At 41.7% G+C, this 27,000-nt stretch overlaps 1 protein-coding gene and 1 non-coding gene across 4 annotated transcripts in view; one reads left to right on the forward strand and one right to left on the reverse strand.

Moving 5' to 3' along the window:
* The window catches only part of STIM1 (stromal interaction molecule 1), a 189,653-nt gene that overhangs the window by 31,003 nt on the left and 131,650 nt on the right, over window positions 1-27,000 (forward strand). The window contains exon 1 of one of the 3 annotated variants that reach the window (XM_024731855.1): window positions 24,791-24,839. The exons of the other annotated variants lie outside the window; for them this stretch is intronic. Within the exon in view, the coding sequence (XP_024587623.1) occupies window positions 24,806-24,839 (34 nt within the window). The 5' untranslated portion in view covers window positions 24,791-24,805. Of the gene's footprint in view, window positions 1-24,790; window positions 24,840-27,000 lie in introns of those variants that run through there. 3 annotated transcript variants of the gene reach the window in all.
* LOC112390786 (small nucleolar RNA SNORA11) lies at window positions 26,796-26,929 on the reverse strand. Its single transcript, XR_003001331.1, has one exon. It is a non-coding gene; the product is annotated as a small nucleolar RNA SNORA11 (small nucleolar RNA).

Below are 27,000 nucleotides of genomic sequence, written 5' to 3' on the forward strand. Positions count from 1 at the left end.
CCTTAGCACCTGAGTCATTTATTTTTGGAATGCCTGCTGAGTGGCAGGCACTGTTTGTATACCAGGGGTATTAATTTTATTAATTCATAGTTTTTTTCAATAAAAAGGTAGTATAGCATAAAGTTAAGAGCACTGAGCTACATCCAGAATCCTGGCTCCACTTCTTACTAGCTTTGTGACCTTGGACAAGTTATTCAACTTATTTTAAATTGATTAGTATGTTTAAAGCTCTTCAAACAGTGCCTGGCACCGAGTAAGTGGTCAATAAATGTTAGCTATTATTAATATGATTTCTAAATTGAGGGCTAATAAATGTATCAGGCTATGGGAATACAGTGGTAAACAAGATAATCTCAACCCTGTCCTTAAGGAGTTTATAATCTAGTGAGGAAGATAGATTTTTAAACAAATGATTAGAAATATGCTGCGTGCTATGGAGAAATGTAGAGTGTGGTGGGTTTCTGTATAGAGGGTCTTAACACCGACCTGGGGCTCAGGATTCTCTGAGTCATAGGTAGGAGAATGGCACAAACTCTAGGGCCTAACTGCCTGCGTTCAAATGCTGGCTCTGCCATTTATTAGCTGTGCTACTTTGGGCAAGTTACTTAATAAGCCTATGCCTTTTACCTTGAATAATGAGGAAAATAATAGTATCTATCTCACAAGGTAGTTATGAGGATTAATAAGTAATATTTGCAGTGCTTGGCACATAAATATTCTGTGTATATATTAAATAAATAGATGCTTTTATGCATTTATCCTTTTTAAAGCATAAGTCTTGGTATTCTTTTGTAAAAAACCCTTTATTAACTTGTCCTATCTTGTAGGTCAAAGTCCAAGTTCTTTAATATGGCACATTTTAGGGTTATGATATTTTCCTGGGGTAGTCTTTGTTTACAACTATTTTTCTGGCTCTCTTTTACTCTCAGAAGTGACCCTGTTTAGACTATAAATTATGTGGCCACCCCTCATATGAGGCTTTCCATGATCTGACCCCTTCATATTGCTCCAGTCTCATCTTTTGACATTGCTCTGCTAGCACCTTATCTAAGTGTTTCTGTGAGTTACTTGTCATTTATGAAAGGCATGCCTTTTTTTTTCCTTTTCCTTCAGTTCTGAGCCTTTGCATATGCTGTCCCCTCTGCCTGGAATAACCTCTCCCTTTCACCTCCATTTTTCTTTCTCTACCACTGCTCTCCTGGTATATACCTACTCATTCTTCAAGATATTCTTCAGTTATCTTCCCTACGAAGACTTGGCCTTGCATTCCTGGCTAGGTTTTCGTTTTCTCTTTTGTACCATTACTGTAATTAGTATAGCTCTTCAGTATGATTCTTATCACCATTGTACTGCAGTTGTTTACTTTTATGGCCTCTACCAGATTTTGAGTTGCTAGAGGGCAGGGACCAAGTATTCTTTATTTCATTAAAAAAATTGAGTTATGACAATAAAATGAATCTTTACATATGTGTATACCCATGTAACTACCACCCACATCAAGATACAGATACACTTCTGCATCTTCAGAGTTTAGCATAGAGGTTGGCAAACATTTTCTGTAAAGTAGCAGATAGCAAATATTTTAGGGCCATATGGTTTTTGTTGAAGTGGCAAGTTGTTGCAGGAAAGCAGTCATAGACAACATGCAAATGATCATGCATGGCTGTGTTCCAGTACAATTTTATTTGCAAAAACAGGTGTTGGGCTGGATTTGGCCTGAGGGTCAAATTGCTGATCTCTTATCTAGCACAAATCTGTTGAATTGTAGACAAAGACCTTGCTCTCAGAAACCCTTTTCTTGATTTTCCGGTAGTGGACCAGCTTGTATCTCCGGAGCAGGGCTATGTTTTTGAGAGGTACTTCTTGAAGCAGGTTGCCTTTTCACAGGTTGTTCATATTTATAAGGGAGTAAAATGTAAAATTCCTTCCAGCACAGTTTTGGTGCCCTGTGGTCTGTGGAAATTTAGAGATTAAAGGAATTTATTTGTGTGAATCCCTCATAGTCCCTTGAGGCCGTGGACTATGTCTTATTCATTTTGTGCTTAGTGCCTAGCTAGAGTAAGGTCTTAGGCAGGGATGCTTAGTAAATATTTGTTTTTGAATGAATAAATTAAATTGCTTTCAGTATTTCAGTAAGCCTAATGAAAATTGTATATTTACATACAAGTCAGGTGTCTTTGCTTTTGGTTTCAATTATGCCAGTGCTGTGTGGTAATACTAGTTTGTTCATGCTGATTGGTGATTTGACTGGCAGTTGATGGCATCATAGGACATAAACCTGTCCAGTGAGTGAATGACCTTGGACACAAGTACAGAGCCAAAATAAGCAACTGGTAGCAGGGCCCAGTGCTTGAATGTCTACATGTTTACTTTCACTTTCTTGCTCATTTAGCGTCAAAGCCAGGATGGAGAGGTGTGTGATTTCACAATATGGTTATGGAGTTCTGATAACTGTATATGGTTGGTTAAAATCTGGACCAGCATTTTGAAAAGAAAAAGTAGTGATAATAAACACAGCTGAGAACGTTGAATTATTTCTCAATAAATGTACTTTGTTTATAGACAAAATCATTCAAACAATGAGGAGCTGTGAAAGGAAAATAATCAAAGAGTTGATAAAAAGGATAGGTCCTATTATTTCTGAGTCAGGAATAGGCAGCTAAACTCTGTCATTAACACTAAAATTTTTCCCCTAATGGTTGGCCTTCATCACAAGTACTTTTTACTTATTTTTTTCATTTGGGACTTGTAGTTTAGAGACCTAGATCCTAGTCTGAGGGTAACTTTTCAGTAATCTCTAGGGCACTTTCCCATTACCTGTTCTCCGCCTACCCCCCAAACACATACACACTAAAGCTGGCCAGGCACATAGGGGTTGCCCACTGAGTGATCCTTATTTCCTGCTTCCTCTCATGTCTTAACAGAATTTACATGTATTTGCTGAGAATTGGAAGGGATTGGCATGAAGATTAGGGTGGGGTGAGGGTTGAGTAACTTTACTGTCAAGAAAAAAAGGCAAATTCTCTCCCTAATGGTCCTAATGATAATGAACATATAGATGTTAAGAATACAAAGGATTTTCCACCTTCCAATGCAGGGGACGTGAGTTCGATCCCTGGTCAGGGAACTAAGATCCCACATGCCGTGGGGCAGCTAAGCCCATGCACCGCAACTAGAGAGAAGCCCATGTGCCGCGATGAAGAGCCTGCACGCTGCAACTAAGACCTGATGCAGCCAAATAAATAGATAGATAAATAAATATTAAAAAAAAAAAAGAACTACAGCAGTGCCTCTTTTTTTTAAAAAAGAGGGTACTTCCCTGGTGGTCCAGTGGTTAAGAATCGGTCTTGCAATGCAGGGGATGCCGGTTTGATCCCTGGTTGGGGAACTAAGATCCCACATGCCACAGGGCGACTAAGCCTGTGCGCTGCAACTACTGAGCCCACAAGCTGCAACCGGAGAGCCCGCATGCTGCAACTAATGAGCACATGCACTCTGGGGTCCGTGCCACAACTAGAGAGAAGCCCATGCACCGGAACGAAAGATCCCATGGGCTGCAGCTAAGACCCGACGCAGCCAAATAATAGATAAGTGAATATTTTTTTTAAAAAAGAGAATATAACGATTTCAATCCCTTATTTTCTTCGACCCTCATTGCTATCCTGGGAGATAGTCCTATTTGCACAAGAGTAAGACGAAGCTCAGAGGGTACCTTCTTTAAGGTGTCACACTGCTATTAAGGCGCAGAGCCAAGATTTGAAACCAGGTTCTCTTACTCAGGTATCTGTGTTCCTTACAATGCAGGAGTGTTTTTCAAACTGTTTCTAGGTGTCCTAGGGCTTCTCAGAGTGCCTAGGAATCGCCTTGGGAGAGGTGAGTCATGGGAAGAGCTCTAGACTTTTCTCATATGTCACAACCGTAAATCCTCTACACTCAGCTTATTATTATTATTTTTAACATCTTTATTGGAGTATAATTGCTTTACAATGGTGTGTTAGTTTCTGCTGTATAACAAAGTGAATCAGCTATACATATACATATATACCCATATCTCCTCCCTCTTGTGTCTCCCTCCCACCCTCCGTATCCCACCCCTCTAGGTGGACACAAAGCACCGAGCTGATCTCCCTGTGCTATGCGGCTACTTCCCACCAGCTATCTATTTTACATTTGGTAGTGTATATATGTCCATGCCACAAAAAAACCTTTTCTATTATGGAAAATTTTAAACATATTTAAAACGAGAGAGGGCAGTATAATGAACCCCATGTGCCCATTACTCCCCATATACAATTACCTACTCATGGCTAATTTTATCAATCTTGTTTCATCTTTATCCTCCCACCCCCTTGGATTATTTTGAAGCAAATTCCAGACATATCATTTCATTCACAAACATTTTAGTATATATTTCTTTCTTTAAAAAATAATTTATTTAATTTATTTATTTTTGGCTGTGTTGGGTCTTCGTTGCTGCACGTGGGCTTTCTCTAGTTGTGGTGAGCAGGGGCTACTCTTCGTTGCAGTGTGTGGGCTTCTCATCATGGTGGCTTCTCTCATAGTGGAGCATGGGCTCTAGGCGCACGGGCCTCAGTAGTTGCTGCACGCGGGCTCAGTAGTTGTGGTGCACGGGATTAGTTGCTCCGCGGCATCTTCCCGGACCAGGGATCGAACCCATGTCCCCTTCGTTGGCAGGCGGGTTCTCAACGACTGCGCCACCAGGGTAGCCCCTGGTATATATTTCTAAAAGAACTGTGTTTGAAAACATAACCAAAATATCATTATCATGCTTAAAAATATAACAATAATCCCTTAATATCATCAACAGTTAGTGTTTAATTTCTCGTAATGACTCAAAAAATTTTTTTAAGTTGATTTATTCATATCAGTATCCGAAGAAGGTCTACACATTCATTGATCTAAATCTTGAGTCTCATCTAATCCATAACTTCCCCCTTCTTTCTTTTCTTTTCCTTGAAATTTTATATTTGAAGAAGCTGGGTCATTTGTCCTGAAGAGTTTCCCAATTTCTGGGTTTTGCTGATTATCTCCCTGTGATGGCATTTAACATGTTCCTACGTCCTCTGTATTTTATATGAATTGGTAGTTGGATCTTAAGGCTTGATCAGATACAGGATCAGGTAAAGAATCATTTCCTTTCCTTCCTCCCTTCCTCCTTTCCTTCCTCTCTCTTTCATTTTTTTGAAAATATGTTTAACCACATCTGACTTTCTGTCTTTTTGTAATGTTAACATCGAGGAATGGGTTTAGATGTTGTTAACTTGATCTATTCATTAAAATATTTCCCATCAGCTTTTTGTCTAATGATTTTAGGAGCCACTGATGTTTACTACCTAGATCCATTATTTCATTAGAGACCTAATTAGATATTGAGACTACTAATTAGGTTTAATTTGAACTGCGTTTGAAAAAGAGGGTTACATTGTTTAAAAATAAACTTTGAAAACTATTGGATTGTAGCTGTTCTCTAAGAGCACCTCTTATGACAAGAACTAGGAACTGTGAAGTGGGGACAGTGACTGTAAGTAACTTGTAAGACTTTTTAAACTTCTTTACTTCCTCGTGTGTGTTGTTTTGGCCTATAGTCTTTCCCAACCCAACGGTTAAACCCTTATAACAAAACGGGCCCATATGTTTTAACTTTTGAAGGGTGAGATGAATGGACTGACAGTTTAACACTAGATCTAGGTTTGGGGTAGGGAGCCCTAAGGGGCAGAGAGAGTTCTGCATTAATGAGCAAAGGAAGTGGCTAAGTCCCTGGGGCCTATGCAGCCTGAAGAACTTGAAAAATGGCCTTGGGAGCATCTAAGACAAAATACTACTAGCTGAGAATGGGAAGACCAGGCCCTTATCCTTACCCCTTAAGGGGACTCCCTAGTCTGTCCAGAGGGCCCGGCTGGTCGGGCTTCAGTTGTGTCACATCTGACATGTTCCAGACCCAGGGTCCTGGTAGCTGTGTTTAGGGCTGACTCTTAGGAATCCTAAACTAATAACCTCAGGACAGCCCGAGGGCTCCTTGTTTTGGCTGTGCTCTGAGGAAGGCCAAGGGCAAGAACCTTTTAGCAAAAGCTTTGGCTAATCCTTAGCCAGCACTACCTTGTCACTCTGGCCAAGAGAAGAGCTTCTGTGGAGCACTTGGTGTTCTCGAGCCTTTGCAGAGGTCACAGGCAGACAGGGCAGGGGAGTGAAGCCTTAATTAGTTAGGAACTGCAGGAGCAAAGCCATTTGGCAGTTACCTCAGCTCCTCAGTGGGACAGGCTCCTTCCTGTAGTGACAGTGCAAATATGCCCTCCTTTTTTAGATTTTGGTCTCTGAGAAATCACTCTTCTGTGAGCTTCAAGACACTTGTATGCAGTGTGGTTCAAGGCTGATTAAAAGCCAGATAGGTGGTATGACAAAAATTCCTTCCATCTGTGCAGTGCTTTTTAACCATTGAAGCACATTTTATTTCATTTGTTCCGAACCAACAGTTCTTGTTTTGTGGATGAGGAAATTGAAGCCCAGAAAGGAGAAGTAACTAAGGTTATAGCTAATTAGATTCTGGATTCCCAGACTAGTGTTCTTTCTACCAATATATGTAGGACAAGGGGAAAGGAGGAGGATGGTAAATGAAATTGACTGACTTTTATGTGCGAGGAGCTATATAAGGTGCTTGGCTTAGTTTTCTCAGAAAGTTATACGGTAAAAAATGTTACCACTCTGAGTCCCAGAGTGATTAAGTGACAGCTAATATCATATAGCTAAGAAGGGCTGTGCCTGGACAGATCTAAGTCTGTTTGACCTTGAAGTCTGTGTATTTCTATCATCAGTTGTTTACTCTCAAAAATCGTTATTGAGCTGCAAATGCAATGCTAGGTATGAGGGATATAAGGAAGCATAAGGTTTAGTAATCTCTGCCTTCATGGAATTCATAATTTGGTGATGCTCACTGCTGTGATAGAGGGAATGGGGACAAAGGGGTAGAGAGAGGAATGGAGGGGGCGATGGGAGCCAGGGGCCCCCTAATTTTTGGTAGGAGAGGAAGTTGTCAAGGGAGGCTTCCTGGAGAAGTTGGTACCTTAGCTAGTCTAGGGATGAAGGACGTGAGCCCTGGGGTTGGTCTGCCTGGGTGCCATCACTTGCTAGTAATACTTTGGGCAAGTTACTTAACCATTCTGAGCCTACTTCCTGATCTCTAACAGGGAGATAATCATCTTATCCACCTCATAGGGCTGTTATGAAGATTAAGATGAGATAATCCATTTTGAGCACTTAGCAGATTGCCTGACACATAATAAACTCATTGATTGCCAACCATTATAATTATCATTGTCTAACGTGTGGTTCTCCCATATTCAGCTCGTGGGGACAAATGAAGCCAGGCTGTCTTAGGACCTCTTACCATCAGGGAAGTGGGGGTTTCTTTAAGTGATTTCAAAGTATTCCTTTCAGGCCTAAGATTCTGTCAAAGTAAATACTGCCCGGTTATTTCCAGGAGGGCAACTGGCAAGTAACTTTGTGTCTGGCAGCAACCCAACCTGTCTGTGCTCCCTGAAGCCATCTCTGATTGGCCCCCAGAAATGCTATATCTGATAAACACCCCTCTTTTCTTTGCTATCTCTTCACTGGATAGTCTGGAAGCTGGCCTCCTGTAGAAACTGGAGGAGGTGATGTTCTTCATCGCTAGACTAGCTGAGGTACCAACTTCTCTGGGAAGCCTTTCCTAACAACTTCCCCTGCCACATTGATTAGGGGGCCCCCTGAGCTCCCATTGCCCCCCATCCCTCTATCCCTATTTCCCTATTCCCTCTATCACAGCTGTGAGCATCAGCAAATTATGAGTTCCATGGAGGCAGAGATTACTAAATCTTATGCTTCCTCATATCCCTTGCTGTATTTCATCTGCAGCTCAACAAAGCTTTTTTTTTTTTTTTTTGTGGTACGCAGGCCTCTCACTGTTGGGGCCCCTCCCTTTGTGGAGCACAGGCTCTGGACGCGCAGGTTCAGCGGCCGTGGCTCATGCGCCCAGCTGCTCCGCGGCATGTGGGATCCTCCCGGACCGGGGCACGAACCCGCGTCCCCTGCATCGGCAGGCGGACTCTCAACCACTGCGCCACCAGGGAAGCCCAACAAAGATTTTTTAGAATGAACAACTGTCAAGGAATATAATATAATGATGGAATGACACAGGCTTTAAAGTCAAACAGACTTAGATCTGAATCTAGATTAACCTTCCCACAAGTTTATTGTGTTGGCGAAAGTAATGTAATTTTAGTAGTCCAAGTGGTCCAGGCATTCTCTTCTACTTTAGGGTCCTGTCCATTTTGTGTAACCGTGGAGTAACAGTGCCTTTATATATTTTACCGTGCACTCTTTCAAAATAAGTGTTCTTTAGAACATCACTATCATATGAAAAGACAATAGGTATTAGTCTGTAAAAGACCTTTGAGATTAAGTTTGGAAAAGCTGTGAGGCATTGTGAGTGTGGAAGTGCACGGCATATTCAGGGAATGGTGAGCTGTTCATCATGCTGGAATGGGGGTGCTTGGGAGGGATTCTGAATGCTGAAGACCTAAATCCTATCAGAGTAGTGTTTTAGAAGATCTCTTTGATGCCTGTGCTTAGGAGGATTGGAATGGATTGAGTAAACTAGAGGCCGGGAAGCCACCTAGAAGACTGTTGCAGTAGCAAATGATGAGGCTGGATCCAGGGCAGTGATCATGGTTGTTGATTTAAACTGTGTGACTAAAGGAAGAGGGAAGAAATGTTAGGTGTCTGGGTATTACTATGATGCTATTAACACATGGAATACAGGCTGGAGAGGCTGGTTTGGGGAAGTTAATGTTGGTTTTGAGATGCCTTTGGGTGACATTCAGGAGAAAATATCTGGTACTTGGGGGAGAAGATATGAGTTTTGGAGTCCTGAGAGAGGTAGGATTGATCATAGATGTAGGAATGATGATTTCTAAGTGAGAGTGGAAACCATAGGAATAGATGAAATTGCCTGTGTAAAATCCATAAAATGGGGAACGGGAGGAGGCTGAGGATAGAGCTCAGAGGAGCTCTGATATGTGTAACCAGAAAAGTTAGGGAAGGCATCTGAGGAGGAGCAGTCGGAGAAGAAGGAGAAAGTACTGTCTGGGAAGTCAGGAATGAGAAGAGTTTGTAAAAGGAGGCAAATGCTTGTTGGAGCTGAGAACAAGTAGGGTGAGCCCTGAAGTGGGGCTACTGAGTCATTGGTGGCGCAGTGAAGGCAGTTTCAGTGGAGGGGCGGAGACAGAAGCTAGACTGCTGTGGCTTAGGGAGTGAGTGTGAGGTGAGGGCCTAGAGGCAGCAAGTACAGACTTCTCTTTTGAGAAATATGGTGTTCCGGGAAGGAAAGAAAGAGGGTAATATATATATATATTTTTTTTTTTTTTGTGGTACGCGGGCCTCTCACTGTTGTGGCCTCTCCCGTTGTGGAGCACAGGCTCTGGACGCGCAGGCTCAGCGGCCATGGCTCATGGGCCCAGCTGCTTCGCGGTACGTGGGATCCTCCCGGACCGGGGCACGAACCCGTGTCCCCTGCATCGGCAGGTGGACTCTCAACCACTGCGTCACCAGGGAAGCCCGAGGGTAATATTTTGAAGAGGAACCAGGGGATGCAGGTTCAAAGATTTTGTTTTTTCAACGTTGGGGAATGGAATGGGGACCTGAGCTGGTATAGGTTGAGGGACAAGAGATAGAGAAAGGTGGCCAAGTAAAGGTGTCGTGGCTTTCTGAATACTCCATATTAATGTGGGAGCCCTAAACCGTGGTGCTATGCTGAAGCCTGCAGTCACTAGAAAGAGTGTGGGGTAGACAAGAGAGACCTTGACATTCATAATAATTAATGACAGCATCATGTATTGAGTAACCTCTGTATGCCAGGAACTTTTCTAGATACATCTAAACATTAGCTGCAATTCTAACACTCACCACAACTCCCAGAAATAAGTATTGTCACCATTTTCCGGATTTGGAAACAGACAAGTTAAGAAGCATACAGCTAGTTAGTGATAGAGCCAAAGTTTCAGCCCAGGTCTGTGAAACTGCAAGTTGTGCTCTTTCTACTCCACAGTGCTGTCTTTTCCATTAGGAGGTCAATGTTGAGACTCTAAAGAGTTCTGGAAGGGAGAGTAGGAATGGATGGACCAGAGGGACAAAGGCAGAGCTCTGAAGATGGCCCTAGCCTGGAGGGAACATGACTTAATCTCTGAGATGAAGGAGAAAGGTCTTGGTCTGGCCTTGCCCAGCCTTCTTTCTGCTGAGCCAGTGGCTTTGGTGACTGCAGGCTTTCATTTTTTTCCATCTTTCTGTAGCTTCCGACCAGGGCCTCTGAGGTCCTAGCTGCTGCCTGTTATTGATGGTTTATAGAGAAAAAAGGATCCACCTCTAAGCCCAAAGAGCTTACCCTTTCTGACAAGCTACCTGCAAGGAATTGCTGAGCTGTAGGATGGCACTCTTTTTGGCACAGGCCATATGGTAGGCTTCTTCCTGATAAGTATTTCTATTTGAAATGAATAATTTTGGATCAGTGGAAGGAGCAAAACACTGAAAATTAGAAGACATGATTTCTAGCCTAAGTGATTGCTCAGGTTACCTTGGGCAAGTCACTTCCCCCTTGTCTGTTTACTTGACATAAGGTAGGGACTGTTTTACTCATCCCTGTATCCCACCTACCTGGCACGTGGCCTGACTGAAGAGGTGTCCTGAGTAAGTTTATTATGGAGTAAGTTAATTTGCTTATCTGTTAAATGAGGGAATTGGACCTTTTGATTTCTAAAAGTCATTCCAATTCTAAGTGTATTGTTCTATGAAGATTTATATGCTTTAGTTGTAAAATAATAAGTACTATCATTTATTTAGCACCTACTTTTTGCCCAGGCACTGTGTGAGGCTCTTTACGTATTTATTTTATTTAGATGATTTTTTAAATTTAAAACTTTTGTCTGGCCCTTTAGAAGTATTATGGTCCCTTGGGCAATAAGCTCCGTGAGGACAGTATCTGTGCCTGTTTACTACTGTAACTCTAGTGCTAAACACAGTCCTGGGCATGTGATGAATACTCAGTAAATATTTATTGAACAAATGAATGAATGGATGTCTTATTGTTACAACAATCCTGTAACATAGGTACTATTAGCGCCATCTTACGGATAAGAAAATTGAGGTTCAAAGGTCATAGAACTAATACGTGGCTAAGATGGAGGATTCAAACCCAATTCTGTCTAACTCTAAAATTGGTACCTTTACCACTTAACACCACAATGCCTCCACTTATCTAGTGTTTTAATTGAAAATTTGGAAGGAAGGAAGGGAGTTGAGGGATTGGGGATGGGGTTGGAGGTTGGGCACTGAAGTTTAAGTATTCATGGTAAGAGTTGGCAAGTATTTCTAGCACCTTAAGAAAACAAAGGGGGGCTTTCCTGGTGGCGCGGTGGTTAAGAAACCGCCTGCCAATGCAGGGGACACGGGTTCGAGCCCTGGTCCGGGAAGATCCCACATGCCGCAGAGCAACTAAGTCCGTGAGCCACAACTACTGAGCCTGTGCTCTAGAGCCCCCCAGCCACAACTACTGAACCCGTATGCCACAACTACTGAAGCCTGTGCGCCTAGAGCCCATGCTCCGCAACAAGAGAAGCCACCGCAATGAGAAGCCTGTGCACCGCAACAAAGAGTAGCCCTGGCTCACTGCAGCTAGAGAAAGCCTGTGCTACCTTTAAAACACATCAACAATTTAGACACTTTTCATTGCCTCTGCTCCTACCACCTTGATCCGAGCTACCACTGTTTCTTGCCTGGAGAAATAATAGCCTCTTGATTGGTTTCCCTGCTTCTGCCCTTGCCTGCCTACAGGTGTTCTAAACAGAGCTGCCAGAGCAATCCTTTCAAAATGTAAATCCAGTCATATAGATCACAGTCCTTTAGTGGCTTCCCATATCTCTCAGAGAACAAGGCAAAGTCCTTAGAGTGACTTGGCTCCCAGCAACCTGGCTTATCCTTATCTCCTCTCCACCTGCTCACCCTGCCCCATTGGCTTCCTTACTCTCCTTTGAACAAGGTAAATATGCTCTTGCCTCCTTTGCATTTGTTCGTCCCTCTTTCTCCTCTGCATGGCTTATTATCTCTTTTCCTTCAGATCCTTTGTTCAAATGTCATATTCTCAGTGAGGCCTTCTTCAATCATTCTATTTAAAAATAACAAACTCTCCCCTGTAGCATATTCTCTACTTAATTTTTCTCCATAGCATTTATCATCCTCTGACATATTTATTTGTCAGGCCCTTTACTTTGCTCCCTACTCCCTGTTAGTTCCATAAGAGCAGTGATTTTTGTTCATTGCTGAATCCTTAGTGCCTAGAACACTGACTGGCACATAACATATGCTTAGTAGATATTTGTTGAGTGAAATATTTTGAGCCAGGTACACTGGTAGATGCCTTATATATATCTGTATACTTTTCTTCACAACAACCCTGCAAGATATTCCCATTTTACAAATGAGGAAAGTTATGTGCCTAGGATTGCATGGCTAGAAATTTGTAAAGCCTAGGTCTGTTCCACTTAAAACATTACCAAAGTCAAATAAAATATTTTAGAAGGATGGAGTCTAAATATTATTTCTTTGTTTCTGAATGGAGTGTTTAAACCACAGGCCTAGAAACCAGAAGAAAGGCAAAGTCCGAATGCCCAAATTGGGCATTGTTCATTCACTCGCATGGAAACACACTGATATTTGTGATGCTGCTGCAGTTAGAAGCCTAAAACGCCTGGAAAAAGGCCTTTGTGTGAGATCTTCCTGTGCACCATTTGACAAAACTTTGGCATGTATATACAGAAAGTCAGAAGAGTTTTGTGATAATTTGGAAAAATTTTCTCCCCCACTCCCCAGGAAAAACCTTCTTTCCCTACTTTGGAATAACATTAAGGTTATTTTGGGCCAATTGTTTCGCATCACTTTCCTTTCCTGATGTTTACTGTCACCCAAGGTCAGAGTGCAAGCCATCTTCAGAGTATTCTGTAGCATGACTTTCTTTATGGTGTGGTGATTGGGAAGGCCTAGATCAGAGCTATTCCCAGAGTAAGATGAGGCTGGAGTCAGAGATATCTCCAGGGTAAAATGCGGCTGGGTTCAAATGCCATCCAAATAAAGGTACATCATTCTTGGGCTTCCCTGGTGGTGCAGTGGTTAAGAATCCGCCTGCCAATGCAGGGGACACGGGTTTGAGTCCCTGGTCCGGGAAGATCCAACATGCCGTGGAGCAACTAAGCCCGTGCGCCACAACTACTGAGGCTGTGCTCTAGAGCCCGAGAGCCACAACTACTGAGTCCATGTGCCACAACTACTGAAGCCTGAGCACCTAGAGCCTATGCTCAGCAACAAGAGAAGCCACGGCAATGAGAAGCCCGCTCACTGCAATGAAGAGTGGCCCCCTTGGGCTTCCCTGGTGGCACAGTGGTTGAGAATCTGCCTGCTAATGCAGGGAACACGGGTTCGAGCCCTGGTCTGGGAAGATCCCATATGCCGCAGAGCGGCTGGGCCCATGAGCCACAACTACTGAGCCTGCACGTCTGGAGCCTCTGCTCCACAACAAGAGAGGCCGCGATAGTGAGAGGCCGGCGCACCGCGATGAAGAGCGGCCCCTGCTTGCCACAACTAGAGAAAGCCCTCACACAGAAATGAAGACCCAACACAGCCAAAAATAAACAAACAAACAAACAAACAAAAAAGAGTAGCCCCCGCTGTCGCAACTAAAGCCCGCGCACAGCAACGAAGACCCAACGCAGCCAAAAATGAATAATAAAATAAAATAAATAAATTTATTTTTAAAAAAAGGTGTATCTTTCAGAAAGGAAGGTCAGGGAGAATGAGATCAGGAGCCAACCCCTCAGCTGGCTGGGATATAGTTATATCTCTCTCCTAGCTTCTCAGGTACCCATAAAATTTCCCCCAAATTAAAAAAATTTGTGGTAATATAACACATAACATGAAATTTACCATCTTAATCATTTTTAAAGTGTATAGTTTAGAGGTATTAAATACATTCATAATGTGCAGTCACCACCATCATCCATCTCCATAACTCTTTTCATCTTGTAAAACAAAAACTCTGTACCCATTTAAACAGTAATTCCCCATTCCCGCTTCTCCCCAGCCCCTGGCAGCCACCATTCTGCTTTCTGTCTCTACGATTTTTACTATGTACTCTAAAACCCACATACGAACTTTGGGTTGGGAGACCTGGTGAAGCCCTGGGCTTATAGGAGGCCCAGACGGAGGGAGCAGAAGAAGCTGATTATTCAGGGTAAAGCTCTTCTCAGTAACATGACAGAAGTAGAAGAGGAGGAGGTAGCAAAAAGTCATTCTATGGTATGATGTGGTCAGTGACATATCCAGAGAACAGTGAATAGTGAAGTGTGGATCAGAGTGGTCTCCTGGGTGAAATGAGACTGGGATCAGAGCTGTTCCCAGGGAATAATGAAAATAGGATGAGAACTTTCCCCAGGGTAAGATAAGCCTGGGGGAAAAGTGTATGGGGATGACAGCACCATTCCCAGGGTGAGAGAAAGAAAATAGATGTTGGAGCAGTCTCTAGTAGCAAGGGAAACATAATGAGAGGAAAGAATTTTAGGGCAACATGTTTAGGAGATGAGGGTAGGGAACAAGCAGATGCCAGGTTGCAGAGAGTCTTGTATGCCATGTTAAGAATTTGAAACTTCATTCTTTGGGCAAAGCAGAGCCACTGAAAAGTTTTAAGTAAGAGATAGACATGGTCATATTTGCTTCTGGTCACTATGCCCTGTGTTCCCAGGGGAGGTGAGGTCAGGAAAGGCTAGGAGAGAGGATGGCAGCCGCAGCACTGTAGACAGATGTTTGCTGAAAGTCACAGTCATCTGGCATATCTGTCTGAGCAGAGACACCTGAGGAGTGAGTGGGTGGAGCCTGACCTCAGTGAAATCACAGAGGCTTTCCTGGACCTTGTCAAAAACTGAGAACTTTGGTGGTTGTACAACATTGGGAATATACTAAATGCCACTGAACTGTTCATTTAAAAATGATTAATACTGTGCTATGTGAATTTCACCTCAATAGAAAAGCTTAAAAGCAAACAAAACTAAGAACCTCATCCTGCCTCGGTCTTTGTAGGACTTGGCCTGGGGTTTTGTTACTGCCTTTCTTCTGCAAGGACTTGGCTTATCGGTGGCGGTACTGGGGAGTCAAGGATGGGACTAGGCGTAGCAGCAGGGATGTGAGCCCAATGCATGTTCTCTTTTTGTCCATCCTTCCTATAGGCTGCCATAGTCATCTTTCTAACAGGTCAATCTAACCACGGCCCTTCCCTGCTAAGAATTCTCTGTTGCTTTCCCATTCCCTACATGGTAAAATCCAAGCTTTTGATTGAATATGGTTTCATGGCATTCCATGATCTGGCTCCTGCCTTATTGTCTTTTCAGTAAACATCTTGCATGTTTTTATTCATGCTTTACATCTTGCTTGAATATCTTCCTACCTTTTCTATCTGGTAAACTCATCCTTCTACACTCAGCTCCAGTGTTACCACTTTTTTGAAGCTTTCTTGGTTCTCCCTGCCCATAGGCAGACAGTCCATTCCTATGTTATTCTTCCATTAAATTTTATATGTCTCTCTGTTAATTATCTCACTGCATTGTGATCGCTTTGTGTGTGGTTGCCACACAGATTGGGAGTTTTTCAAAGACAGGTGCCCTACAGGTTTTTTTCTGTACCCCTGCCCCAGTATTGCACATAGACAGCTCTTTCTGTTTCTTTCTTTCTTTCTTTTTTTTAAAGAAGCGTTTATTTCTACACTGTAAATTTCCAGTGACGAAAGGCAAATAATAGGCTATGTTGGCATTGGTCATTGCAGTGAGGCTAACAGGGAACATCAGTCCATAACTGCCTTGCACTCCTTTTCTTGCTTTTCCACCCTAGCCGGGAAGTTCCACTGAACAATAACTGCAGACCTCCAGGTAGCTGGGCTTTGGAATAAGTTCTTTGTTTAATTAGACAAATAATAAAAAAATAAAGAGTATTTGAAATGAGTATGGCAGAGACTGTCAATTGTCTTTGCCAATATTGACTCTCTCATTCGTTTTTTTTTTTTTGGCTGCTTCGCTCGACATGCAGGATATTAGTTCCTCGACCAGGGATTGAACCTGTGCCCCCTGCAGTGGAAGCTTGGAGTCCTAACCACTGGACCGCCAGGGAATTCCCTCTCATTCTTTTTTTAATGATAGAATGCCTGAGTTTTAGCAAGGCATATAGTCCCCCAGCCTCTTTTGCAACCAAGTGTGGCCACATGTCTAAGATCTAACCAGTAGGATCTAAAGTGGAAGTGGTGCATCCACCACTTCTGGGGCCAGGTGCTTGAACAGAGTGGGTAAGTACTTCTCTTGCCCCCTTTCTCCTCCTGCTAGCTGGGAGATTGTGAGAGTACAGCACTCTTTTTGGTCCCAGAGATGGAAGCATCATGTTGAGTGAGGATGGCAAAGTTCCACTCAGCCCCAAACCGCTCGCTACCAAACTATTATACGAGAGAGAAAGAAACTTCTCTTTGGTTTAATCTACTCTGGGCAGGGGTCTCTTAGTTTTAGCAGGTTTGCCTGTACCCTCACCAATGTAGGGAAGCTTCCGGGTGCTGCAGCATCAAGTGGCTTCTTGCTGCTGTTCCCGGACATCTCTTACGTCAGACTATTTACTGGGTTCCTGTCAATTTTTGCCTTGCCTTGCCACTTAACCCTGATTCCTGCTTCCCAGATCATTGCTTGAGTTCTCTCATGTACTTTTTTTTTTTTTTTTTTCGGTACGTGGGCCTCTCACTGTTGTGGCCTCTCCCGTTGCGGAGCACAGGCTCCGGAACCGCAGGCTCAGCGGTCATGGCTCACGGGCCTAGCCGCTCCGCGGCATGTGGGATCTTCCCGGACCGGGGCATGAACACCACGTCCCCTGCACCGGCAGGCAGACTCTCAACCACTGCGCCACCAGGGAAGCCCAAAGTCAACCGTTTTAAATTGAACAATTCAGTGATATTTGGTACATTTACAATGTTGTACAACCATCACCTCTCTCTAGTTCCAAAACATTTTCATTACTCCACAGTAAAACACCTTACCGATTAAGCAGTTTCTCCTCATTTCTCCCTCCACCTGGCAGCCATCAATCTGCATTCTGTCTCTGTGGATTTACCTGTTCTGGATATTTTATATAAATGGAGTCATACAATATGTGACCTTTTGTGTCTGGCTTTTTTAACTTAGCATAATATTTTGTAGCATGTGTCAGTACATCATTCTCTTTTTTTCTTTTTTAATTGTTGTGGTAAAATGTATAGCATAAAATTAGCCATTTTAACCATTTTTAAGTGTGTAATTCTGTGGCAATAATTACATTCACACCATTGTGCAACCATTACCAGTATCTATTTCCAAAACTTTTTCATCATCCCTGACAGAAACTCTCTACCCATTAAGCAATAACTCCCCATTTCCCCCTCCTCCTAGATCCTGTTAAACTCTAATCTACTTTCTGTTTCCATGAATTTGTCTATTCTAGATATTTCATCTAAGTGGAATCAGACAATATTTGTCCTTTTGAGTCTGGCTTATTTCGCTAAGCATAATGTTTATAAGGTTCATCCATGTTGTAGTATGTACCAGAAAACTTCGTTCCTTTTTATGGCTGGAAAATACCACCATTTGTTTATCCGTTTTCTGGTGATAGATGCTTTGGCTGTTTCTACTTTGTGGCTATTGTGAATAGTGCTGCTATGGACATGCGTGTACATGTACTTGTTTGAGTACCAGTTTTCAATTCTTTTGGCTATATACCTAGGAGTGGAATTGTGGGGTTATATGGTAATTCTGTGTTTAACGTTTTGAGGGACTGCCAAACTGTTTTCCACAGCAGCTGCACCATTTTACAATCCCATCAGCAATATGTAAGGGTTCCATTTCTCTACTTCTTTGCCAACACTTGTTATTTTTTGGTTTGTTTGTTTTAATTACAGCTATCCTCATGGGTGTGAAGTGACATCTTATTGTGGTTTTGATTTGCATTTCCTTAATGCTAATGATGTTGAGTATCTTTCCATGTACTTGTTGGCCATGTATATTTCTTCTTTGGAGCAATGTCTGTTCAGGTCCTTTTTTTGTTTAAAATTAGGTTGTTTATCTTTTTGTTGTTGAATTGTTAGATTTCTTTATATATTTTGGATACCAGATCCTTATCAGATATGTGGTTTGCAAATATTCCTTCCCATTCTGTAGGGTGATTTTTCACTTTCTTGATAATGTTCTTTGATGCACAGTAGTTTTTAATTTTTATGGAGTCACATTTATCTATGTTTTCTTCTGTTACTCATGTCTTTTGTGTCATATCTAAGAATCTACTGCCAAATCTAAGGTAGTTAAGATTATCCCTTTGTCTTCTCCTAAGAGTTTTATGGTTTTAGCTCTTGGGTTGTTGATCCATTTTCAGTTAATTTTTGTATATAGCATGAGCCTAATGTATTTTTAAACCCTTGAATGTACGCTGTTGGAGTTTTTCCAGTCAGTAATGATTTTTGGATCTTCAGATTCCAATAGTTATAGAAGTTGTATTAGTTTCTGTTAGCTGACTTGCAGCTTCTCATCATAGGTGCATCTTAGAAGTCATTTCTTCCTCCTCAGATCTTATCTATTGATGTGCATTTGATAGTTCTAGGGCTACTTTGAGAGTAAGGCTACTGACTTTCAGTGTTGCCAGCCAGTTGAGTGACACACCCTTATGTGCAGGCAGTGGGATGCTGTGCTATGAGCTTGTCTTTATCTCAGGCTTTGTGGAAAGGGAGCAGGGCGAGGCCTGTTTGAAACAAGGCAAAGCTGCCAAGGGTCAGGGGAACATTGCTGTCAGGTAGCAAGTCTGTACTGAGCCCAGGCAGGTTCCCAGACTTGTGCATGGCTTGCTGAGAACTGTGCAAAGCAGTAATAAGTAGTAAAAAGGTATAATTTGGAGACAGAAACCTTGATTTCAAATTGGATGACTTAGGTTAGTCCCTTCTCTCTGAGCCTCAGTGTCTTCAAATATACAGTGTGAATGCTGACCTCACAGGGTTGTTTTGTTTTTGGAGATCAGGCGAGATTATCAGTGGAAACTGTAAAATACCATGCATTTTCTTTCTTTTTTAAAAAATTTTTTATTTATTTTATTTTATTTATTTTTGGCTGCGTTGGGTCTTCGTGCTGTGCACGGGCTTTCTCTAGTTGTGGCGAGCGGGGGCTACTCTTCGTTGTGGTGGGCGGGCTTCTCATTGTGGTGGTTTCTCTTGTTGCAGAGCATGGCCTATAGGTGCGCAGGCTTAGTAGTTATGGCTTGTGGGCTCTAGAACGCAGGGTCAGTAGTTGTGGCACATGGGCTTGTTGCTCCACGGCATGTGGGATCTTCCCGGACCAGGGCTCGAACTCGTGTCCCCTGCATTGGCAGGCAGATTCTTTTTTTCTTTTGTTTTAAAATTAATTATTTTTAATTTAAAAATTTATTTATTTATTTAATTTTAAAACATCTTTATTGGAGTATAATTGCTTTACAATGGTGTGTTAGTTTCTGCTTTATAACAAAGCAAGTCAGCTATACATATACGTATATCCCCATATCTCCTCCCTCTTGTGTCTCCCTCCCACCCTCCCTAATCCACCCCTCTAGGTGGTCACAAAGCACTGAGCTGATCTCCCTGTGCTATGCGGCTGCTTCCCACTAGCTATCTGTTTTACATTTGGTAGTATATATAAGCCTGTGCCATTCTCACTTTGTCCCAGCTTACCCTTCCCACTCCCACTGTCCTCAAGTCCATTCTCTACGTCTGTGTCTTTATTCCTGTCCTGCCCCTAGGTTCTTCAGAACCATGTTTTTTTTTTTTTTTTAGATTACATGTATATGTGTTAGCATATGGTATTTGTTTTTCTCTTTCTGACTTACTTCACTCTGTATGACAGACTCCAGGTCCATTCACCTCACTACAAATAACTCAATTTCGTCTCTTTTTATGGCTGAGTAATATTCCATTGTATATATGTGCCACATCTTCTTTTTCCATTCATCTGTTCTTGGACACTTAGGTTGGTTCCATATCCTGGCTATTGTAAATAGAGCTGCAATGAACATTGTGGTACATGACTCTTCTTGAATTATGGTTTTCTCAGGGTATATGCCCAGTAGTGGGACTGCTGGGTCATATGGTAGTTCTATTTTTAGTTTTTTAAGGAACCTCCATACTGTTCTCCATAGTGGCTGTATCAATTTACATTCCCACCAACAGTGCAAGAGGGCTCCCTTTTCTCCACACCTTCTCCAGCATTTATTGTTTGTAGATTTTTTGATGATGGCCATTCTGGTGTGAGGTGATACCTCATTGTAGTTTTGATTTGCATTTCTCTAATGATTAGTGATGTTGAGCATTCTTTCATGTGTTTGTTGGCAGTCTGTATATCTTCTTTGGAAAAATGTCTATTTAGGTCTTCTGCCCATTTTTGGACTGGATTGTTTGTTTTTTTGATATTGAGCTGCATGAGCTGCTTGTAAATTTTGGAGATTAATCCTTTGTCAGTTGCTTCATTTGCAAATATTTTCTCCCATTCTGAGGGTTGTCTTTTTTTTTTTTTTTTTTTGCGGTAAGCGGACCTCTCACTGTTGTGGCCTCTCCCGTTGCGGAGCACAGGCTCTGGACGCGCAGGCTCAGCGGCCATGGCTCATGGGCCCAGCCGCTCTGTGGCATGTGTGATCTTCCCGGACTGGGGCAAGAACCCGTGTCCCCTGCATCGGCAGGTGGACTCTCAACCACTGCGCCACAAGGGAAGCCCTGAGGGTTGTCTTTTCGTCTTGTTTATGGTTTCCTTTGCTGTGCAAAAGCTTTTAAGTTTCATTAAGTCCCAATTGTTTATTTTTATTTCTATTTCTCTAGGAGGTGGGTCAAAAAGGATCTTGCCGTGATTTATGTCATAGAGTGTTCTGTCTATGTTTTCCTCTAAGAGTTTTATAGTGTCTGGCCTTACATTTAGGTCTTTAATCCTTTTGAGTTTATTTTTGTGTATGGTGTTAGGGAGTGTTCTAATTTCATCCTTTTACATGTAGCTGTCCAGTTTTCCCAGCACCACTTATTGAAGAGGCCGTTGTCTTTTCTCCATTATATTCTTGCCTCCTTTATCAAAAATAAGGTGACCATATGTGGGTGGGTTTATCTCTGGGCTTTCTATCCTGTTCCATTGATCTATATTTCTGTTTTTGTGCCAGTACCATACTGTCTTGATGACTGTAGCTTTGTACTATAGTCTGAAGTCAGGCAGTCTGATTCCTCCAGCTCCGTTTTTGTTTCTCAAGATTGCTTTAGCTATTCGGGGTCTTTTGTGTTTCCATACAAATTGTGAAATGTTTTGCTCTAGTTCTGTGAAAAATCCCATTGGTAGTTGGATAGGGATTGCATTGAATCTGTAGATTGCTTTGGGTAGTATAGTCATTTTCACAATGTTGATTCTTCCAATCCAAGAACATGGTATATCTCTCCATCTGTTGGTATCATCTTTAATTTCTTGCATCAGTGTCTTATAGTTTTCTGCATACAGGTGTTTTGTCTCCTTAGGTAGGTTTATTCCTAGGTATTTTATTCTTTTTGTTGCAATGGTAAATGGGAGTGTTTCCTTAATTTCTCTTTCAGGTTTTTCGTCATTAGTGTGTAGGAATGCAAGAGATATCTGTGCAGTAATTTTGTATCCTGCAACTTTACCAAATTCATTGATTAGTTCTAGTAGTTTTCTGGTAGCATCTTTAGGATTCTTTATATATAGTAGTATCATGTCATCTGCAAACAGTGACAGCTTTACTTCTTCTTTTCTGATTTGGATTCCTTTTTCTTCTCTGACTGCTGTGGCTAAAATTTCCAAAACTATATTGAATAATAGTGGTGAGAGTGGACAACCTTGTCTTGTTCCTATCTTAGTGGAAATGGTTTCAGTTTTTCACCATTGAGGACAATGTTGGCTGTGGGTTTGTCATTTATGGCCTTTATTATGTTGAGGTAAGTTCCCTCTCTGAATACTTTCTGAAGGGTTTTTATCATAAATGGGTGTTGAATTTTGTCGAAAGCTTTTTCTGCATCTATTGAGATGATCGTATGGTCTTTATCCTTCAGTTTGTTAATGTGGTGTATCACATTGATTGATTTGAGTATATTGAGGAATCCTTGCATTCCTGGGATAAACCCCACTTGATCATAATGTATGATCCTTTTAATGTGCTGTTGGATTCTGTTTGCTAGTATTTTGTTGAGTATTTTTGCACCTGTGTTCATCAGTGATACTGGCCTGTAGTTTTCTTTCTTTGTGATATCTTTGTCTGGTTTTGGTATCAGAGTGATGGTGGTCTCGTAGAATGAGTTTGGGAGTGTTCCTCCCTCTGGCAGGTGGATTCTTAACCAGTGCGCCACGAGGGAAGCCCATACCATGCATTTTTGGGAATGTAATGAGGAGTCAAGGAGAAGACTAATTCTCCTGGGAGCTTTTTTCTAAAATTTTCTCTTTTTTAAAAAATATTCTTTCCCCAACTGTCATTTACAATAAAGGTTTGAGGTTTATTGACCAGATGGATGTTTTTACTTTTTTTTCAAATAATTTTACATTTGTTGTGCCTTCTTTGTAAGTGACAGAAATACAGGTCAGACTGACTTATGAGAGGCACTTATGACTGAAGTAACTAAAAAGCCTAGAAGGAGATTTACCTTTAGACACAGCAAGATCCAGGGACTTGAATCATGTCATTTGGACCTAATGTCTCTCCTCTTGGCTCCGCTTTTCTTTGTTTTGGTGTTAGGCAGCCTCCACCCATGTAGTGGCAAAGGTAGTTGTCAGCTTTGGGTGTGTAATCTACCAGCTAAGCAACCACTATTGGAAAGATAATACCTCTTTCCTGATGGTGCTGACAGTCGTGGGTATGATTTTGGCTTGGGTCATTTGCCCACCCTAAAGTATCACTGTGACTGGAAGAATGCTGGACTTTCATTGGCCAACAGTTATATTCTACTCATGGAGCCCAGGGATCATGGTCAGCTACCCTGGAATCATGTGGACCAAGAGCAGGGGAGGGATGGTTCCCTCAGGGAAGATCAAGGTACATGTACTTAAAGAGGGCTTGGAAGGTGGGGAGATTATTAAATCAGCAAAATTCATAGATGTCTGCTACATAATTGTGCCATTTTAATTTCTTTCTTTTTTTTTAAGTGTGCTTCCACTATTTAAAACTCAACAAAGTAGAGCTGCTCTGCTTGTAGTAGTAGATATTGCCAAGGAACCTGAGTGGGAGGAGGGATCTGCAGAGCATAATTTGAAAACTGCTAGACAGTTTGTCCAATAAATATTTGTTTGAGGTGTGATAGTCACTGAATCCTTTCTTCCTGCCTTTCTGGCTTTCTGTAGAAGAGATTGTATTTTCCTTCAAATCTGGGACAGTGAGGTAAGTAGCAGAGCCAGCCTGGGGTTGAAGATGCCAAGGACCTTGCTTAGCCTGGACACCAAACTGCTTTTTTTTTTAAAGCCATGAGCCTTTCAAATTTAAATAAGGACTCCTAGAGAACAGGAATAAGTGACTTTACAATGTACTGGTTGATGTGAATGATGAGATATATTTGTATCCTAAGCATTTTGCAAGGGCTCAGTATGCTAGAATGTATAGCGCCATGAGCTGGATTCTGTATTGTAAATTGAGTGAGGGTGAAAGCAGCCCTCATACATCAGCCAGCTGTATAAGGCAACCAATAGCTGTTTTTGTTTTTCTATTTTTGTTTTTTTTAATGTGATAAAATTCACATAACATAAAATTTGCCATTTTAAAATATACAATTCAGTGGTTTCTAACAATTTTGTGCAACATCTCCACTATCTAATTCCAGAATATTTTCATCACCCCCAAAAGGAACCTTGTTACCCATTAAGCAGTCGCTCCCCATTCTCTAGTCCCTGGCGACCACTAATCTACTTTCCATCTCTGTGGATTTGCCTATTCTACACATTTCATATAAATGGAATCATGTCTGGCTTCTTTCACTTAGTGTAATGTTAACATATATTTATCTAATTACTTTCTCATGATACTTTTTAGAATTATCCCACAGACCTATCCTCAAATGTATAATTGGGATGCACATACTTAACAGTTGGAGTAGCACCCCCATCAGAACCTTGACCTGTCACATAAGAGCTATCATAGTGGAGAAGGCCAAGTGGAAGCTTTTGAAACTGTTGCATTTTCCTCTGGCCAAGATAGTGAATCAAAGCTGATATCATATTCTGTGAGGGATGGTGGAAATAGTGCTATCCTTAAGTATCTTTAGAATGCAGGGTGGTGGTCCCTATTATGTCTACATTTAATTCACTAGTCTGCCCTCTTCTGCAAAACTGGATGGATTCTGGAGAACGTAGACCTCAGCAAGTTTAATTTAGTAGCCCCAATTATGGATTCTGTGATGGATATGGTATCTTTGCTAGAGCAAATTAATATGGTATGTGGGCATTGGTTTGCTGAATGTGTTCTTTTCTGTCTCAATCAGAAAAAAAGGCCAAATACAGTTTGCATTCTTGTGGAACAGATATCATTACACCTCCATAGTTTTGCCGAGGGCTATATAAACACTTCCACTCTTCTACTCTTTGTCATAATATAGTCAGAAGAGTCTTGGACCATCTGGCCATCTCATAGAACATCACTTTGATCTGTTACGTTGATGACATCATGCTAATCAGGCAGCATGAACAAGAGGAGGTTAGCACACGGAGGCCTTGGTAAGATACATGTGCTCCACAGTGGGTACTGCCACATTCTTTGCCAAAGTAAGTGTATTTGTTTTTAAATATGTCCACGAATTGTTTGATACCCCTCCCATCAAGAGGTGGAACCTAATTCCCCTCCCTTTGACTCAGCTAGACCCTTGTAACTCAATTCTAAGAAATAGAATAAAATGAAAGTGATGGTATATGACTTCAGCGACTAGGTCATAAAAGGTACTACTGTTTGTCTCACTGTCTCTTGGATCACTCACTCTGTTGGAAGCCTGCCTACATACTGTGGGGACACTCAAGCAGGCTATGGAACAGCCCACATGGAGAAGAACTGAGGCTTCCTGACCCACCCAGCACTGACTTGCTAGGAGTGTGAGTGAGCCATCTTGGAAGCAGATCCTCCAGCCCCGGTCAGGTCTCCAGTGGCCCTAGCCCTTTATGAACCTTATGCGAGATCTGAGCCAGAACCACTCAGTTAAGCCACTCTTTGTCCCTGACACTCAGGAACTGTGTGTGATAATAAATGTTTATTGTTTTAAGCAACTTAGTTTTAGGGTAGTTATTATACAACAAGCGATACTAATACACAGTCCCACAAGCTGTGCGTGTGTACTAGTTTTTTGACATCCTTTCCAACATCTAATATTTCCCTATTTTTGTCATTTTAGCCATTCTGGTTGGTGTATAGTGTTCTCACGCTATGGTTTTAATTTGTGATTCCGCAATGACTATGAAGTAGAGCATCTTTTCATTCATACATATCTATATACATGTATATAGATACATACAAATACTGTCTATCTGTATATACATACATATATACACACACATACATATACACACACACACATAGTCTGGATTTATTATTTTGTAAAGTGTTCAAGTTTTTTGCCTACTGTTCTTTGGGTTGCTTGCCATTTTTTAGTTGCTTTGTAGGAGTTCATGTATTCTGGATCCAAGTCCTTTGTCGTATATGTATTGTGAATATCTTTCTCAGTTTATCAACTTTTTCCTTCATGTTTAGGCCTTTTGGTGTCCTGTTCAAGAAAACTTTGCCTACTCCAAGATCATGAATATGTTCTCCTATTTCCTCATTTAAAAGCTTTATTGTTTTACCTTTCATGTTAGATCTGCTGTCCATTTGAAATGAATTTTTTTGTGATGGTGTGAGGTAGTGAGTCAAGGTATATTTCCCCCCCATATGGATATCCATTTGATCTAATACTATTTATTGAAAAGGTCATTCTTTCCCTTCTGTACTGTAGTGTCACCTTTGTTATAAGTCAGGTGACTGTTATGTGTGGCTGTGTTTCTGGACTCCATTCTATTCTATTGGCTATTTTTGTATCCTTGCAATTGATACCACACTGTCTTAAATATTATTACAATAGGTTTTTTTTGATAAATTTTTAAGTTTTTGGCTGCCTTAGGTCTTTGTTGCTGTGCATAGGCTTTCTCTAGTTGCGGCAAGCGGGAGCTACTCTTTGTTGCGGTGCGTGGGCTTCTCATTGTGGTGCGTGGGCTTCTCATTTCACCCTTAGGGTTCACTTTAATGAAGTAAAGAGTGTTGCACATTCTATGGGCTTGCACAAAAGTATGATGACATATATCCATCATTATAATGTCATTCAAAGTATTTCCACTGCTCATAAAAACTTCCATACTCTGTGTGTTCATCTCCTCTCTCCCCCCACACACGTGGCAACCATTGATCTTTTTATTGTCTCCATAGTTTTGCCCTTTCCAGAATGGCATATAGTTGGAATCCATTTTTCTTTTTCTTTTTTTTTTTTTCCTTGAAAAGAGAGATTCAAAGCCTTTATGTCTATAGGACCACTCATGGCCCACCCATGTGTAGACTGGACAGGCTCTAGGTGGCAAACTTCCCACATAAATACTGTAGCTTTTCTACCAGTATTGAGCTCTGACCCAGCAGCCATGTGGAGGTGCAGGGGGGACATGTGTCAGGTATTTATTTGTTCATAGGAAGGCCACAAGTTTTGTGTCCCTTGTCACAATGTACCCAGATTCCTGTTGGATGTGTTGTAAACAGAGGAACCATTTCTTCAGGCCCCCTGCTCTGAGCACACCCCATATAGGGGATATTTCTTTTTTTGTACATTTTTCCTTTAGTGGCCCTTAAAAAGCAGTTCCTTTTGTACTT

The sequence above is a fragment of the Neophocaena asiaeorientalis genome, unplaced genomic scaffold (assembly GCF_003031525.2).
Source record: "Neophocaena asiaeorientalis asiaeorientalis breed wild unplaced genomic scaffold, Neophocaena_asiaeorientalis_V1.1 scaffold232, whole genome shotgun sequence".
Classification (NCBI taxonomy): domain Eukaryota; kingdom Metazoa; phylum Chordata; class Mammalia; order Artiodactyla; family Phocoenidae; genus Neophocaena; species Neophocaena asiaeorientalis.